Source organism: Grampus griseus, assembly GCF_964374135.1.
Source record: "Grampus griseus genome assembly, chromosome: 5".
Taxonomy (NCBI): domain Eukaryota; kingdom Metazoa; phylum Chordata; class Mammalia; order Artiodactyla; family Delphinidae; genus Grampus; species Grampus griseus.
The window spans coordinates 34,226,304-34,244,687 of record NC_138998.1 but is presented as its reverse complement, the minus strand read 5'-3'; the positions used below and the strand labels follow the sequence as shown (position 1 = coordinate 34,244,687).

Below are 18,384 nucleotides of genomic sequence, written 5' to 3'. Positions count from 1 at the left end.
CTTTTATTTAGGTCACTGAAGCATTTTGTCCCACTGAATCATTCTCTCACCACCTTGAATAAATCCATATTATGAATTAAGTGTGGGGTATTTTTCAACTAAGAGACACTGAACAACAGAAAAAAAAGTAACCAACTGTCACTCACAGGCAGAAGTCAAGTTTGTTGTTATATTAAGATTTTTTTTAACACTCCAGAGGAGTATCAAAAGTTAAACTTGCTTGCTTATAGATTAGGAACAAGGAGAACCCAAGTTAACAAATATAGGCATATGTATATACCAGCAAATTAGGGGATCCTCTGTGTAAGGTGATTCCACTTTATCCCTATGAGAAAATAAAGAGAGAAAAAGAGAATTTTTAGATTTTTATCCACCTTAAACATACAAACTTTTAAGTTTGTAGATAAGATAGCTAAATAGGGCTTCCCTGGTGGCGCAGTGGTTGAGAGTCCGCCTGCTGATGCAGGGGACGCGGGTTCGTGCCCCGGTTCAGGAAGATCCCACATGCCGCGGAGCGGCTGGGCCTGTGAGCCGTGGCCGTTGAGCCTGCGCGTCCAGAGCCTGTGCTCCGCAACGGGAGAGGCCACAACAGTGAGAGGCCCGCGTAACACACACACACACACACACACACACACACAAAAGATAGCTAAATATATTCTAAAACTATTCCATTTTTGGTTACGTACATAAACTTAAAATCATATACTATATAAAATAATTCACTAAGTTAAATAGTGCTTCTTCTCACTTTCATATTTTATGAAACACTTTTATTCAAACTCTTTGTATGCACCTTTACTTGTGTCTTTACCACCGGAGCCAATTTTGAGTCCCCTAAAAATGTTTTCCAAATATATTAATTAATAAGGGTAATTTTGGCTGCTGTACAGATGAACCTCAAATCTCAGAAGCTTAACTCAATGGAGATTTCATTCTCATTCATCTAACAGTCCAATGCAGATGTTCCTGGCCAATAGGAAGTGACTCATCCATGGTGTGATTCACACATGGTGATTTGGGGACCCAGGATTCCATCTTTTGGACCTACAGTCTTCAAGAGTGCTGTGCTCACCTGCAGAGAGCTTGTAGGAAAGAATGAGAGGGTGGAGAAGACAATCTGCTTAGCAAGCACCTCAGCCCCGAAGGGGCATATGTCACTTCTACTTACATTCTACGATACTAGCTAAAATTAGTCACTTGGTGCCTCCTGACTGCAAGGGAGTCTGGGAAGCATACTCACTTCTCAGCTGTAACTTTATTCTATGTAAAGAGAATCATGAATTTTGATTGACTGTTAGTCATCTTTGACATATTATCATGATATAAAGGATACTGTCATTGAAAAAGTTATTCCAAGATATAAGTGCTCATTCATATAATATTAGGGAAGTTTTTAGAAACATATAAATGAATATTTGTGGTTACTACTGTTTATATGGTTTCTTAAAGTGATTTATTTGAAAGGCTTGTTTATAACAACATCCAAAAGTTGCAGTTGTGAGGTTACTATACTTGAATTTCTCTCCTGTCTCTTTGGCAAATGACTTCCATAGGCAGCTTGTACTAGCTTTACAAGGTTGGTTTGGGCCAGTGGTCCTTCCCTAAACAGTGTATTTTTTTTTTAAATAAAGTGGTGAGAGAGCCCTCCTCAACACGAGCAAATGTAAGGACTTGAATACACACCCACCCCCTCCTTCTGAGGTATCATTTTTATAAGTCTTGCTGTATATTCAAGCACATATGTTATATATTATTCAGTTCCATGTTTCTGGCCTGGTTAAGGAGAGGGAAGATACATTCATTCAGAGGGAAGACTGAAAGAAATATTGAGAGAGGAAAAAGAAAAGGAAAGAGCAAATGTGAAGCATGAAAGAGAGAGAATAGGAGAAAGAAAACCCAACAACCCACCTGCGCCCCACTTCTTACTTGAAGGTTCACCAAATCACCCCCAACTCCCCCAACCATTGCCCCTCAGCTCCTTCTCTGACTAAGCATCCCGGTCCCTGCCTCGCATGCCCCTGGTCATCTAACAAACCAGCCCTCCCATTTCCACCCTCCCAATCTGGCCCACCTGCCCCAGTCCCCCTCTTCCCACAGCTAAATTGGCTAATATCTACTCTTTCCCATAAATTCTTCCACTAGTCCTTCAGCTGACATGGTACAGGCTAAGTAGAAAGAAATTCAATGGAAGTTCAACAACACAGAACTAACAGAGGTCTTTCCTCCTGTTCCTCTACCTTCCTTCACCAGGGAGTACTTCATAGAGATGTACTATCGGAATGAGACGCAGCATGAACCACATCCCCTCACGCTGCCTGGCTGCACCCCCAGCTGCCCTCTGACAAAGTTTGCTGAGCTGGTTGCCCCTGTGATCTCCCAAGACTGGTCCACAGAGTGTGCCATGAGCAACCATGAAGGTACTGAGGACGCTATGGACTAGGGTGCACACAGAGCTCTGCAGAGAGGGCAGAATACCCTTTCTCCAGATGGTTGGTGCTTTGAGAATATAAACTGGCTTCAACCCCATCTTTGGGGGAAATAGGTTTGGGGTGATAATTGTATGTTTCAGAGACCTCAACTTCAGGCAACTCCTACCTCTTTACCTGGCCCTGCTCCTACTTGCCGTAAACCTTGTCAACCTACATAAACCCAGGAGGCAGTAATGAAGCAGAAAACATTTACTTGGGATCAAAGAATTGCAATTCGGGGAACACATATCAAACTGGAACAAAATTAGAAATGTAAGAATGGGGGCTTCCCTGGTGGTGCAGTAGTTGGGAGCCCACCTGCCAATGCAGGGGACATGGGTTCAGGCCCTGGCCCAGGAAGATCCCACGTGCCACTGAGCAACTAAGCCCGTGCACCACAGCTACTGAACCTGCACTCTACAGCCCACGTGCCACAACTACTGAGCCCACGTGCCACAGCTACTGAAGCCCACTTGCTTAGAGCCCATGCTCCACAACGGGAGAAGCCACAGCAATGAGAAGCCCACGCACCATAATGAAGAGTAGCCCCCCCTCTCCGCAACTAGAGGAAGCCCGCACGCAGCAATGAAAACCCAAGGTGGACAAAAATAAATTAATAAAATAAATAAATTAAAAAAAAAGAAATGTAAGAATGTTCTGAATATCTCCCAGGAAAAATGTATTGAGTATTTAGGAATAAACCTACCTAAGGAGACAAAAGACCTGTATGCAGAAAATTATAAGGCACTGATGAAAGAAATTAAAGATGATACAAATAGATGGAGAGATATACCATGATCTTGGATAGGAAGAATCAACATTGTGAAAATGACTCTACTACCCAAAGCAATCTACAGGTTCAATGCAGTCCCTATCAAACTACCACTGGCATTTTTCACAGAACTAAAACAAAAGATTTCACAATTTGTATGGAAACAAAAAAGACCCCGAATAGCCAAAGCAATCTTGAGAACGAAAAATGCAGCTGGAAGAATCAGGCTCCCTGACTTCAGACTATACTACAAAGCTCCAGGAAACAAGACAGTATGGTACTGGCACAAAAACAGAAATATAGATCAATGGAACAGTATAGAAAGCCCAGAGATAAACCCACGCACATATGGTAACCTTATCTTTGATAAAGGAGGCAAGAATATACAGTGGAGAAAAGACAGCCTCTTCAGTAAGTGGTGCTGGGAAAACTGTACAGGTACATGTAAAAGTATGAAATTAGAACACTCCCTAACACCATACACAAAAATAAACTCAAAATGGATTAAAGACCTAAATGTAAGGCCAAAAACTATAAACTATTAGAGGAAAACATAGGCAGAACACTCTATGACATAAATCACAGCAAGATCCTTTTTGACTCACCTCCTAGAGAAATGGAAATAAAAACAAAACTAAACAAATGGGACCTAATGAAACTTAAAAGCTTTTGCACAGTGAAGGAAACCATAAATAAGACCAAAGTACAACCCTCAGAATGGGAGAAAATATTTGCAAATGAAGAAACTGACAAAAGATTAATCTCCAAAATTTACAAGCAGCTCATGTGGCTCAATAACAAAAAAACAAACAACCCAATCCAAAAATGGGCAGAAGACCTAAATAGACATTTCTCCAAGGAAGATATACAGACTGCCAACAAACACATGAAAGAATGCTCAACATCATTAATCATTAGAGAAATGCAAATCAAAACTACAATGAGATATCCTCTCACACCAGTCAGAATGGCTAGTGGGAAGCAACCGCATAGCACAGGGAGATCAGCTCGGTGCTTTGTGACCACCTAGAGGGGTGGTATATGGAGGGTGGGAGAGAGGGAGATGCAAGAGGGAAGAGATATGGGAACATGTATATATGTATAACTGATTCACCTTGTTATAAAGCAGAAACTAACACACCATTGTAAAGCAATTATACTCCAATAAAGATGTTTTAAGAAAAGAAATAAAATATTAAAATAAAAAAACTTATTGGAATGTTGAAAGTGTGGGTGTGATATCTGTTCTGAGGACAAAAGGAATGTATAAGGCTTCGATTCTGGTATCTTCAGAAAACCTAAGCAAACTCACAGGTCCTACTGAAACCACTTACTATAAATGAAGAAATATTCAAATAACCCCCTTTAGAGTCCTGTAGATTTGCCATGTGCAGATGTAACTTGCCTAGAGAACACCATGCTACATTACCAGCAGGAATAAAGATGAAACAGTTTCTAGAGATGATTTCTACTGGATGCCAGAGTCTAGACCAAAGCCATTCTCTCTCCTAGTTGGTCATGGGATGACTGACATATGACATCAATTGATGTGTTTGTGTTCTTTCTTTTCCAAGTAAATATTTGGCCTTGGGGCCATCATTTAATTATCATTTCTCCTCCATGCATGTAAGCCAAATGAAAAATAATGAATAAAGTCATTTTAGGAAGTTCAAAAGCACCACTTTTATAATTTTTTTTTAAAAAACTGTGTATGTACTTAGAATTAAATTCCTGAAGGACAGATTTTAGGGGCTATATTTTTGTTTGGGGTTTTATTTTAATGTAATAAGAGGGAAAATATTAATGTAAAGTAAAGTGACTTTGGTTTAAATGAATGTTCTAAATTAAAAGTGTATTTAGTTTGGACTTTGCTACTTCAGATAAAGGCTAAGCTGATGGATAGCTCTGCTTCATCTATTTAAGATGGAACTGGCTAAGAAAGCAACCTCTGGAAATTTACAATGTAGTGGGGAAGTAAAGAGATACATATTACAAGGTTACGTCTAATGACTCCAGGGGTTGCTATGGGAATAGAGTTACCTGGATTTGGAGGGAAGGAGGAAGCAAGAAGCATCAGGGAAGGCTTCCTACAAGGGTTGACAGCATACGGAATCAATTTGGAAGGTTTCTTCTAATGGTGTGGTACAAGGTGCTCAAAAGGCCTTTATCAAATGTACTAGTGGCTTGAAGTTGGAAAGGATAGAGGAGTTACTTGGCAGAAGATTCAGGATCCAAAGAGATTTCCACAGGTTTCCTTCAAGGGGCCAATTTTAATGGGATAAAATGTCATCTCCACAGGAGCAAGGATTTTTATTTGTGGTATTCTCTCTTGTATTGGTTCTCAGCACCCAGAAGTGCCTGTGCCTGGCATGGATTAGTGCTCAATAAATATTTGCTCATGATGGTATAAATTAGTTATCTTTCCTCCCTGAACCTACTCTTTCTATCTCGATTAGTAGCAATACCCAGTAATCTGGGAGTTATCTGGTTATCACTCTCTCCTTCATTCTCCAAAGCCATCTGTCACCTCTTCTTATCAAATCTACCTGCAGTATGTTTGTAGAATTCTTTTCCTCAAAAGACCAACATCAACAATCCAATGTCCAAGTAGAGTGAAATATAATTAAGCAGAAGAATATGTTAATAAAAAGAAAACTTAGGGATTGGTGTGCTGGATCTAGTTCATACAGATCTCAAGTGTAGAAAGTATGTATCACTTCCCAACTCTGAGATCAATGACTTCACTTTGGCAGTTTGAAATTGGTCATGCTGTCATATAGGAGTATTTTCACTACAGAAAACAGCATATCCCACAAATTAGAGTTTTGTTTTATGTTTTGGGTTTTTTTTTAAAATCCAGTTTACCAGCACACCACTGGTTTTAGTTCATAGGAAGTTTGTAACACAAAGTGGTCTCCAACAAAGTGAATTCAATATTTGAACTTCTTTAAGGAAAAAAGGATTCGATTTGTTCTATATGGTCTCAAAGAGTGATGTGAGAGGCAGCAGGTAAACATTTCAGGAAGACAGATTGTGTTCAATGCTGGGAAATCCCTGGGACCAGAAATGTCCATTTAGGTGGATGCCCACTTGCCTTGGCAGAGACTCTACAGAGCAGGCTGAAGAATGGAAGGTGGTAGGGGTTGAATGACTCTTTAGTAGGGCCACCAAATATAGCAAATAAAAGTACAGGATGCCCAGATAAATTTGATAAATAGCTCTAACTGCTGAATTTTTATAATTTATTGAAAAAAAGCTGAATTTGAGACACTAACAGTGCCCTGAGAAAGCCAGTAGAGGAAGCAGTACAAAACCATTAACAGGACATATCCTGTATATACAGAATGCCTGACCACCCTACTCCTTAGGGTATTTCCATCCATGAAATTCTCCTTATACCTATGAGCAGTGTTTTCACCTAGTGCTGGTAGGCCCAATTAACTTCATTCTCATATCAATTAAATTAACCAGAGGCTTTGCTGGGAAATTCATAAGTCTAAGTTTCATACTATGTTACTTGAAAGTAATAAAATTCTTGTTTTAGAAAATGCTTCTTTAATTCCAAAATTTTACTAACATAGTCAGACTTTCTTCACTTGCATTCTCCCAACCCTACCTCAATCTCCAACTCCAGTTATTTGGTAGGAAAGAGATTTACTGTTAGGAGGTTCCAGTTTCCCCTCATAATCTTTGTAAAGCTGAGAATCTATAGCACATAAACACATGCCCAAGATTTAACCATGAGCTTCTTACAGGCAGGATCCATACTTTTTTCCTCCTTGAATCTTCAGCCAGTAGGCAATGCTGAGAACCTGGTGCCTTTAATCAATATTTTCTAATTGAACAAATGTTCCACCCTCCATACCTAGCCTGATTTCCTCATGGCTGGGCCCGGATGTCAGAAGCCTGGATGTCAGTTGTTCAATAAATGGGGGAGAGAAGCTATGAATGAGCCTTGAATGTAACTGCACTGTAAAGACCCACTCATTGACTATATATCTGTATATTTATACCACTGTGTCTGTGTCTTTGGCCTCTGTTTCCAGCATAGTCACTTTGGCATTCTCCTGTTCTCCCATTTCTATTTAAAGCCCCTGTTCAATAATGTCCCTTCCAGCACCCCTACTTCCTCAGAGATGAGGCCATCTGATTACTATACCTTTTTCACATCCTTGTTATTATCATGAATTTCCCAGGAGATGTCTCATCATTCATTAGTGACATTGGTAACTTGCTTTGGTAAACCCCAACTCACTCATCACCCCCACTCCTGCCCTCAACCTAGGCAATTCTGACAGTCATAATAATGGCCTTCCCCATACACTGACTGCTTCACTGATACCCACCCCTAGATCAAATCAACCACACAGCTTCTTCATTCTGATCTGATGAGTGTAGCTAAATGAAACCAACTATCACCATTTCAAACTATGAATGTGGACATTTCTAGTCCAACCTCAGCTGGATCTTTCAACACAGCATGATAAATGCATTCACCCTTACTGGACTCTTTCCCTGTTTTCTACAGGAAGGTCTTGTTGATTTTCCCAAACTTCTAATTCCATCTTTTCTTTAATTCTCATGAAGTGTCCTGAGAAGATCAAAATAATCCACTGAAAACTCTTTCAGTTCTCCTGTCACTGCCTCAAAATATCTCAGTAGCTTTCACCTGTCTTTCCTGCTGTCCCTCAGGAAAACATGCTCCTCCTTGAATAACTTAATTCCTCTCCTCAGGCATATGATCCCACCTCTACAGTCTCCTTGGACCTCGATGAATCTCCTAGTTAGCTTCATTTTCTTCCTCTGCTCTGGCTCTGTCCCCTCTGCTAAGAAAATATTCAAGTCTCTTATCAAGAGCACCTTCAAGTGCCTGCTCCATCTCATTCTCGTCAATCCCAATTTTCTCAAACTAAAAATTTACATTCTCCAACTCTATTTCCTCCTCTCCTTCTCACTCCTGAACTATTCTGTAAAATGATATTCATCCTTCCTTCATCTCTTTTTTGAAACTTCCCTTTTGAAAGTCATCCATGCCTAATTCAGTGGCCTCTTTCCCTTTTCCTGTCAAAATCACACATCCCCATTTTATAGGGAAGAAAACTGAACGTCACAAAAGAACCATGAGTGGTAGTGTCGAGATTCAAGCCTATAACACTCTCCAGGCATTAAGTTTGATAAGGAAACAGCAGCAAGACCAGCAAAATCTCCCTATGTGACTTGTAGACTTTGTTACAGATGTGGGGAGGCAGGCAAGGAGGACAGAGAGATAGAGAATTTGACAAGCTCAAACAATCCAGCATGGTGAGTACTATAATGAAGAACACACAGATAACTATAAAAACATATAGCAGAGGCAACTAGCCTAATTCTAAGGGGTCAGAAAAGTCTTTTCAAAGTGGGAGATGTTTAAACACAAACCTGAAGGAGACAAGGAATTAACTAGGTGAGTGGAAATGAGAGAGGAGAATGTTATAGACAAACAGGGAAAATACATAAAGGCCAAGAGGCTAAAGACAGCATGGGGCATTTTAGGTACTGGAAAAAGTATCTCTAGTGAGAATGCAAAGATGCTAGAAAGGCAGGCATTAAGTGTCTCGTAGGTCAAGTTGAGTAGTTCTGGTCATTAAAAGATTTTAGGCAGCGGACAGATGATGTGACTGGCCTCTTGTTTTAGACAGACCTCTTTGGGTCTAGTGGGAGAATGGATTGAAGAAAAGTGGGTGGGGGAAGAACAGTTGGGAAGCTGTTGAAATAATCAAAAAAATTGGTAAAAGTGGAGGAGAAAAGCAAAAATATTCAAAGAGAGAAAAGTAGAGTAGACTGGACTTGGGGATTAATGGCACCAGGAAGAGGCTTTTGACACATATTGCCAAAATAGTTTTCCAAAAAGTAGTACCAATTCACACTGCCTTCAGCAGCTTTCCCCATGTAGTAGGACATCTTGTCAGTCATTACCCACATTAGACCTCTTTGAAATAAGATACAATTAATCACTCTCTTTTCTCAGATTCCAGGACATTCCTCTAAACAAACTCACAAAATCTTTTACAGTACAAGGGAGCATATAATTTTTAAAAATAAGCATGAAGGAGAAGGAAAGAGAGAGAGAGAAAAAACCTCTTCTGAGTCTTCTCTTTGTTCTCAGAATTTTGTTGAGTTTCTGTTGGATTGGTAACTTCTATCAACTCCCTAAATGATGATGTCCCTTGTTTTCTTATTCCAGTCACCATGCATCAGTATTACCCAGGACTCTATCTTCTACTTCTCTAATCCTTATTTTCATATCTATATATAGAATTCTAGACCTGTTTTTTTCCAGCTGCCTACTGATCATCTCTACCAGGATAATAACCCATCTCAATCCTACATTTGAAACAAATTTTATTATCTCCTCTACTCCAAATGGATCCTTTCTAATGTGCTTTCAATCTCACTTCACAGCTTAATCATCTTCTCATTCACCCAACCTGGAACCTATGGGGTGGCCTTGACCACAACATCTCCTTTACCAGTATATTTAGTCCATGACAAAGCCTTTCAATTATACTTTAGCAGCATCTCTTGAATTCCCTCATCTGCATTCTCAGGGCCACACTTCCAGTGCTGAGCCCTCAGTATCTTGTCAAAGGCATTTTAATAGCTATCAGGCCGAGAATATCTCCACCATCTTTTCTTTTTCCAGTTTTGCTGGGTCATGTCAATTCCATGTGTAATAATTGCTGATGATTTCCATTTGCCCCATGATAAACCAGACCTTCTAAAACCTGAGCCTCAACCTACATATCTGGTCTCACCTCGCCACAACCTATATTCCAGGCACAGGCAATTGCTCATTATTGCCCAAAGACACTCTCGTGCAATTCATTCTGTCTCATGACAAAAGTTTATTTACCTCAAAGGCCAGCTCAAATCTTATCATTTTCTCAGAAGACTTTCCAAACTCTCTTCCAAATGAACACTTTTTGTTCATTTCAACTTTCTCTCTGTTCCAATGGCATATCTTTTACACCTCTACTTTACTATTTATCACATCACCTCATAATTATCTATCTGGTTCTCGCATTAGATATTTATCTCCTCACGAGCAAGGATCATGAAACCCCAGAACCCAACACACAGCTGGCCTGCCATATGTTGTGCGCTCACTGCATATCTAGGAAGGAGAAAAGGAAGAAAAAAGATTCGGAAAGCATATTACAACATAGACCAAAAAAAATTGAAAATAAACTTCCAAATACAGAAAGTCAGCCATGGCCATTAATTTTAAAGAATCATTAGTCTCTTGCCTTCTTCCCTCATTTTCATTTAGTCCTTTCCTTTCTTCCTCAATTCTGTTTATTTCCCTCCAACTTTACATTAACTCCATCTGCGGTGCTAATGGCACTGGTCCACCAAGATCTAATTTGATTAATATTCACCTTCTCACGGCACCAAGAGGCATCCTGACATCATGAGAAAAACACTGAACTAAGAATTGAGAACCTATGAGTTCTAGATCATTAATTCTTTCCACAAATATTTACTGAGCTCCTGCTTTGTGTGAGGTACTGTTCTAAGCGCTTGGGGTATGTTCATGAACAAAAAAGATAAATGTTCCTCCCTTCATGAAGCATACATTCTGTTAGAGGGAAGGAGAGATGGATAATAAATAATAAACATAATAAATAAGTATTTTGGAAGGTGAGGATCACAAGTGTTAAGTGGGGATAGGTGTGGGGAGAGGACATATAGGTTACATTTTTAAATAGAAAGCCCTCGTTGAGAAGATAAGATTTGAGCAAGGAAGGTGGTGGAGTTACCTGGTGCAGGGATTTGTGAGAAGAGCATCTAGACAATGGTAACAACTATAGCAAAGGTGGTAAGGGGGAGAATGCCTGGTGTGTTTGAGGAACAAGAAGGCCTGTGTGGCCAAAAGAGAGTAAGTGAAGGGAGCGTGTAGGAGAGGAAATCCAAGAGGTTAATAAGGCAAGATGATATAGAGCCTCGTAAACTGTTATCAGGATTTTGGCTTTCATTCTTAGTGAGATGAGCATTCATTGCAGACTTTGTTTTAAGTAGAGGAGTGGCATGATTTGACTTGAAGCCATTTGGCTACTGTGTTGAAAATAGATTGTAGGGAGAAAGGATAGAAGCTAGGAACAAGTAGGAGGGCATGGTACTGATCCCATAAAAAGATGATGGTAGTTGGGGATTTCCCTGGTGGTCCAGTGGTTAAGGCTACACCTTCCAATGCAGGGGATGTGGGTTCAATCCCAGGTTGGGGAGCTAAGATCCCACATGACTTGTGACCAAAAAAACCAAAACATAAAACAGAAGCAGTATTGTAACAAATTCAATAAAGACTTTAAAAATGGTCCACATCAAAAAAAAAAAAAAATGATCGTGGTTCAAACCAGACTGGTGGCTGAATCATTGGTTTCTGGATATAGTTTTTGGTAGAACCAACAGGATTTCCTGAGAGATTAGGTATAGGATGTGAGAGAAAGGGAGGAATCAAGGGAGACTCCAAGATTTGGGGGCTGAGATTCTAGAAGTAGGAAGTTTCCATCAACTGAGATGGGGGAGGCTGTGGGAAGAACAGATTTGGCAGGGGAGGGTGGTGGGGAGCAAGGGGTCTAGGAGCTCAGTTTTGGACTTGTTGAGATTGAAGTGCCTATTAGATGTCCCAGGGAATGAGTTGAATAAACAGTTGGATATCTGAGCCTTGAGTTTGGGGAAGATTTAAATTTGGCAGTCATTAGTGAATAGATGGTTTTAAACTCATGAGACTTATAAGACCCAATGTATTTCAACCCAAATGCAATTATCTGCTTAATCTTAGCCAAATTATCTAATCTCTCTGCTTCTCATTTTTTTCATCTCTACAATGATAAGGTTAAGCTAAATATGTGATTTTCAACTGTGTTCCATGGAGCAGTAGGGTTCTGTAGACAGGGCTGCCAGGATCAGAAATATGTTTCCTCTCCTATTGCCTAAACCAACTAGCAATCCCATATTTTTACAATGAAAATCAGACATACATTTAGAGATAGTGCAAGCAGATATTTATGATGTATATACTATAGTGGACTAGGGTGTGTGTTGGGTGGGAGAAGTATCTTTCCAGATGAAATAATGAATAGCATCTCATAAAAAACAACCCCATATATCTGCTTCATGACTGGTCAGCTATCAAAGGGATATGTGTAAATAAAGGTACAAAATAGCAATAGTACACAGTTATCCTAAAAATTCTTACCATAGTCAACATGTGCTCAGGTTTCTTCTCTAAAAGATATTTACTGAAAATTAAATTCAAAGCGTATTGATATTCCATTTATTTTAGACCCAATTACTGATGGCAGTATTCAGAATTCCCTTTGACCCTGACACCATGAACAATTGATACTTTTTAAAAATAAATTTATTTATTTATTTTTGTCTGCATCAGGTCTTTGTTGCTGCACATGGGCTTTCTCTAGTTGCGGTGATCGGGCGCTACTCTTCATTACCACGCAAAAGTTTCTCATTGTGGTGGCTTCTCTTGTTGCGGAGCACGGGCTCTAGACATGTGGGCTTCAGTAGCTGTGGCACATAGGCTCAGTAGTTGTGGCTCACGGGCTCTAGAATGCAGACTCTGTAGTTGTGGCACACGGGCTTTGTTGCTCTGTGGCATGTGGGATCTTCCCGGACCAGGGCTCGAACCCATGTCCCCTACATTGGCAGGCGGATTCCTAACCACTGAGCCACCAGGGAGGCCCAATAATTTTAACTGTAGAAAAATGCATGAAGTTATTGCTGAAAGAGGACCTTAGAAATACTTCAGTCAATTACCTTTACTTTATAGTGGAAGAGCTGAGGCCCAAAGGTCAAAAGTCATGCTGGAACTGGAACCTAGGTCATTTCCTATTTCTTAGTCCAGTGCTCTTTTCACCACACTATGCTGATTTCATGGCTGTTTCAGAAATGGCACCGAAATTTTACATGAAGGCAGAAATCAGCAATGATATGTGATCTTCATATTTTCCTAATCAGTTAATTTTATTATCTTCATGTTTTCCTAATCCATTACTTTACAATAATGTTCTTCGTATTTTCTCACAGTTGTAAGGATCATCCTTGCCATTGTCTTTTGCCTGGTGTCTGGTGTCCTAATCGTGCTGCTGTTTATCCTCATCCGCCACAGGCCCTGCTGACAGAGAGACTCTGTGGAAACATCTGAACAGATGGCTGAATAAGGGCGGACATGCCAGGCCAATCCCCTGTGCTGCAGCATTCCTCAGTGATGCAGCATTCAAAGGACAGGTTTTCACCTTGTGGGCATCACCCCATCTTTTGAGCCTGCCTAGAGAAGAGTCTGAACTCACAGTGACCCAGGGACAGCTGCCAGACTGACTGATGAATGAACACCAGGTCATCCTGGTGCGGGCTTCTCATTCAGCTGGAAGGAAACTGTTCTGCAAAGGATAGTCATATTCTCTGGCACAAATGTCCAGAGAAAAATAAGAAGTCAAATTCCAATCAGCCTTTTGCCTTCAAAGAGCAAAAGCTTACAAGGGGTGACAAAGACATAGATTAAAGAAGACTGGATAATGGGAAAAATTAGACTAGAAGTAGTATGATATAGGATGATTCTTAAGAAATAGGACTCAATCAGAAGGTATAAATAAATCTCTTTTTTAAATCTTAAGTAGGTTTAATGCAAACATGCACACTAATTTTTCTTCTTATTAAATGTTTGAAGAAGGAATTTGACAACACATGTAGAAAATAAGTACTGCTATATTGCAAAGGGAGGGGGTGACTTTTTAAAGTTTTATTAAATTTTTATTACAAGTAATTGTATCCAAAACAAAAATAAATGCAGATAATAAAGAAGAGTATAAAATACAAAATAAAAGGTCTTCTTATACACTTCCAATCATCAGAGGCAATGTTGTCAAGAATGTCTGGTTTTAGTTCTCCTAGCGATTAGCATGAATTTTATGAATTACTTTTATTTTATGAAATTTTTACATGTTTTACTGCTCTTATAACCCATGGAGTTCTCTTTCTTGTATTCTTTTTCCCCTTCCTTGAAGTTTGTTTTTTTTTTTTATGGGTGCATGGGCTCTAAGTTTTCTGGTTCTAATATGTCTATATAATGCCCTCCCGCTTACCTATCAGTCAGCTGGGTATAAATTTTCCTATTGAAAAATCATTTCCCTCAGAATTTGAATTCAGTATTCTGTTGTCTTCTAGCATACAGGTCTGCTGACAAGAAGTCTGATATCAAGGAAACTCTGTGTAGAACTTGAATTTCTTGGTATTCTCCATGCCTCAATTTTCTCTCACATTTTCCAGATTTTTGTCTTATTTTTCTGCATTCTAAGAAATTTCATTTTCCAGAACACCAACTTGGTCTTCAGCAACAATTATTTCTTTTTTATTTCCAAGAATTCTTCCCTATTCATTGATTGTTCATTTTTCATTGTGGCCCCTTCTTATTTTAGGAATGCAATCTATTCTTGAATGTCTTCAAGAATGCTACTTAGAATTTTTTCAAGTTCTCCTCTGCTCCCTAAATTATCTCTGTTTTCTCTGGGCTCAGTTGTTTGAATTTATTAATCTTGGACCTTCTCTTTCATGCTCCAGGTTTGTCTCAAATTCTTGTGAATCGTAATCCACAAATGAAGAACTTTGTAGATTAGTAGGGATGGCTGGTGTTGGTTTCCTAGTTTTGTATATCTATTTTCCCGACAGACATCTTTAATAACTGCTTTAAAATTCTCTTTTGCTAATTGCACCATCTTGGTTCTCTCACGATCAGTCTTAATTCATTGCCTTTTTAGGTTACATTTTCCTGTTTCTTTGTATATAGAATAATTTTGGATTGTGTTTTAAACATTGTAAATGATATGTTATAGAAGATCTGGATTCTAGTATGTTCCTCTAGAAAGTTGTGGGTATTTTTTAAGCAGTTAGTTAAATTGGTTGAATTCAAGATGCAAACTATCTCCCCTGCAATGGATAGCAACTAAAAGATGGGGACAGGGACAGGTTTCCAAACACCAGAGCTCATGAAAATAAAATTAGTCCATCTAATGAAAACTTACTTTTACCAAATTAACACAATAATTTTGTAGACCAGTGTTCTGTAGACCACAATTAATGATCTTTTCCAGGGAAACATGCTGAAATGAAAATATTACAGCTTTCCCCATTAAAGATACATTGCTCTTTTGGAAGGCAGATCTAGGCTTTAAATAGTGTGCCCATTATAGAGTGGTCAAATGTGAAATAAAATAGACTGAGGCAAAGAATTGATGGCATTTGATGCTGGTTCATTGCACATGAATAAATGACTTCATTTCTCTGTTCCTCTCTCCTTTGCAGACTCCCAGATTTGCAGCTCCCACATGCCAATTTCAAGCATTTCAGTTTCATCTTTACCATTTGGGCATTAGCTATACTATTTATGGCTTAATATATTTTATAATGTTATCCTATCCTATATATGAACTCAGAAATGCTGGCTATAAATTTTCTAATATAGATTAAACTAAATATAGACTACCGTTATCATAAAAAGTTGATATGTGCAGTATCTAAAAACCACATGTGGCATTTAGGAACCACCTAAATAATTTAGGAACCACCTAAATAATTCAAGAGTCACTGAAAGTATTCAAGAGAGGACCATTTGGTTTTCAGTGGGAGCTATATGTGCCAACCAAATGTATTAACTCATTTGAATCTCACTATACATCTATGAGGAGGATACTGTTTTATATACATTTTACAGATGTGTAAACTGAGACACAGAAAGACTTGCATGTCCTAGTCACAGAGCAGGCTCTACGGCTGACCCAGATTTCCGCCATAACACACTGACTTCAGAGCCTGTGCTCATAGCCATGATACAATAGTGCCCCTTGAGGTCTGTTTCCAGACCCAGACCAAGTTTTCAGATGCACAGAGATTGCTTCCAGTACAACTACACCATTCTAACGTGCATTTTCATTATGTGCTCTTTAATCATCCTATATATACTCTTCTATGAAGAGACTGTAACCTTTGGAGACCAATCGAGGAGTCAGCATTTGGGAAGGATTTGGCTAATCTGAGGTCTTGGAAAGGGGGCTGAGGTACCTTCGAACCATAGGCCATCTATTAGACAATATACTTTCATCACATTATATTACTCCCTGTGGTTCCTACTGACACCAAAATGCCACGCAAGTCTCAATTTGTCAACCATTCCTGAGCCCCACATTTATGCCTGTCAGTTTGCTAATCAATGTGAAGGATACATGATTGCCCATTACCTATCACTGCCAAACTAACTACCCCAAAATTCAGTGGCTTAAAACAGGCAATTTATTTTGCCCACAATTTTATGTGTCAGGAATCCTGGAAGAGCCTAGAGGGACAGTTCACCTCTGATCCATGTGGCAGCAAGTAGGGTGGCAAGAACTAAAGGACCCATTTCCAAGATGGCTTCTTCACTTGGGGGTCTGATACTTGTGTTTCTTGGTCACCTTTTTCTCCATATGGTATTTTATCCTCCAGGGCCTCTTCATATAGCTTGGGCTTTTTGCAGCATGGTGATCTAGGATAACTGCACGTCTTACATGGTGTCTTGCTTCTATGAGGAAGGAAGCAGAAGTGGACAGCTCAGTTAAGAGTTATGCTCAGACTGGTATAGCATCACTTCTAACATATGCTGTTGTTCAAAAGTGTCATGGGCTTACCCAGATTCAAGGGGGTGGAAAAATATTCTACCTGCTGATGGGAGAGTATCAAGGTCATATAGTGAAAGAGCATGAGGAGGTGGGAAATATTATTGCTGTCATCTTTGGAACATACAGTCTTCCACACCTCAAAAAGCTTTTACTCTAACTCACGGGTTCATCAATAAAAGTCCATGGATAAAATTTAGGAGGTCTGTGAACTTGGAAGGAAATAAATCATATTTTTATTTTCTCTAATCTCTAAACTTTAGCATTTCTATCCATTCTGAATGTAGGCACAAACTACAGGAGTTATAGCAATACCTGTGATTTTGTTACCAATAAAAATCACAGATATTTTTACAGCACATTCAGTTGGGTATCAGGGGCCTGATCCTGGCCTATGGGAGCTTCAATGGGGCCATCTCCCTACTGACCTATTCCATGTTGGGCCAGTGGGAAGTGAAGAAGATCAATAACGCTCACACTACTGGCTTCAAAGCAGTGAGCTGGGCCCCTGCTGTCATGCCTGGAAGCTTCATAGACCAGCCATCTGGGCAGAAGTCCAACTACGTCAAGAAATATGCATCAGGTGGCTGTGACAACCTCATCAAACTGTGGAAGGAGGAGGAGGACAGCCAGTGGAAGGAAGAGCAGAAGTTGAAAGCACACAGTGACTGGGTTTGAGACACGGCCTGGGCCAGCTCCATTGGCCTGCCTACCAGCACCATTGCCAGCTGCTCCCAGGATGGTCGAGTGTTCAGTTGTACCTGTGATGATGCCACGGGCAATACATGGTCTCCCAAACTGTTGCACAAGTTCAATGATGTTGTTTGGCATGTGAGCTTGTCCATCACAGCCAACGTCCTGGCTATCTCAGGCAGAGACAATAACGTGACCCTGTGGAAGGAGTCAGTCAACTGGCAGTGGGTGTGCATCAGTGATGCCAACAAGGGCCAGGGTTCCATATCCACTTCAGTCACAGAAAAGTGACTGAAAATGAGCAGTGACAAGACAGGCAGGGCCTCTACCTGCTGCCTCCAGGACTGCCCTTTCCTGGGCCAACTGACCACACACCTGGGATGAAGAATGCCCAACTCCCACAATATCACTTGCTCCTGGGAGTCATAACAAATGCAACCAGATTCATCATCTGCCTTAACATGATTTGATATGGTTTGTAATATACTGTCCAGCTGAATGCACTCTTGTTAAGAGGGAAAAACTACAAATGACCTTCAAATCTATTATTTTAAAATATTTTGGGTCATTTTTATGTAACTTTTAGGTGCAGGCATCATTTGTGGGGGCAGGGGGGTGTTTCCAAAGTATTTAAATAAATTCATATTGCTTATAAACAACAAAAACAAAAATGCCTGGATGCTATAGCTTCAATTCTGAGAAAAAAAATAATTATGAACTTAATATTATATATCCAGTAAACATGTCAATC

The 18,384-nt window shown here is 39.8% G+C and overlaps 1 protein-coding gene and 1 pseudogene across 2 annotated transcripts in view; both read left to right on the top strand.

Annotated features, from left to right (window-relative positions):
* Positions 1 to 13,415, top strand: part of ACP3 (acid phosphatase 3) — a gene marked incomplete at both ends in the record, with an annotated part of 50,393 nt that extends 36,978 nt beyond the window's left edge. The window contains 2 exons of the mRNA XM_082655184.1: positions 2,251 to 2,417; positions 13,324 to 13,415. Of these exons, the coding sequence (XP_082511310.1) occupies positions 2,251 to 2,417; positions 13,324 to 13,415 (259 nt within the window). The remainder of the gene's footprint in view (positions 1 to 2,250; positions 2,418 to 13,323) is intronic.
* A 3,433-nt stretch (positions 13,416 to 16,848) lies between these two features.
* On the top strand, positions 16,849 to 17,924 carry LOC309823107 (protein SEC13 homolog; annotated as a pseudogene). The gene is made up of 2 exons: positions 16,849 to 17,031; positions 17,298 to 17,924. The product of its transcript is annotated as a protein SEC13 homolog (transcript).
* The last annotated feature ends 460 nt before the right edge of the window (positions 17,925 to 18,384 follow it).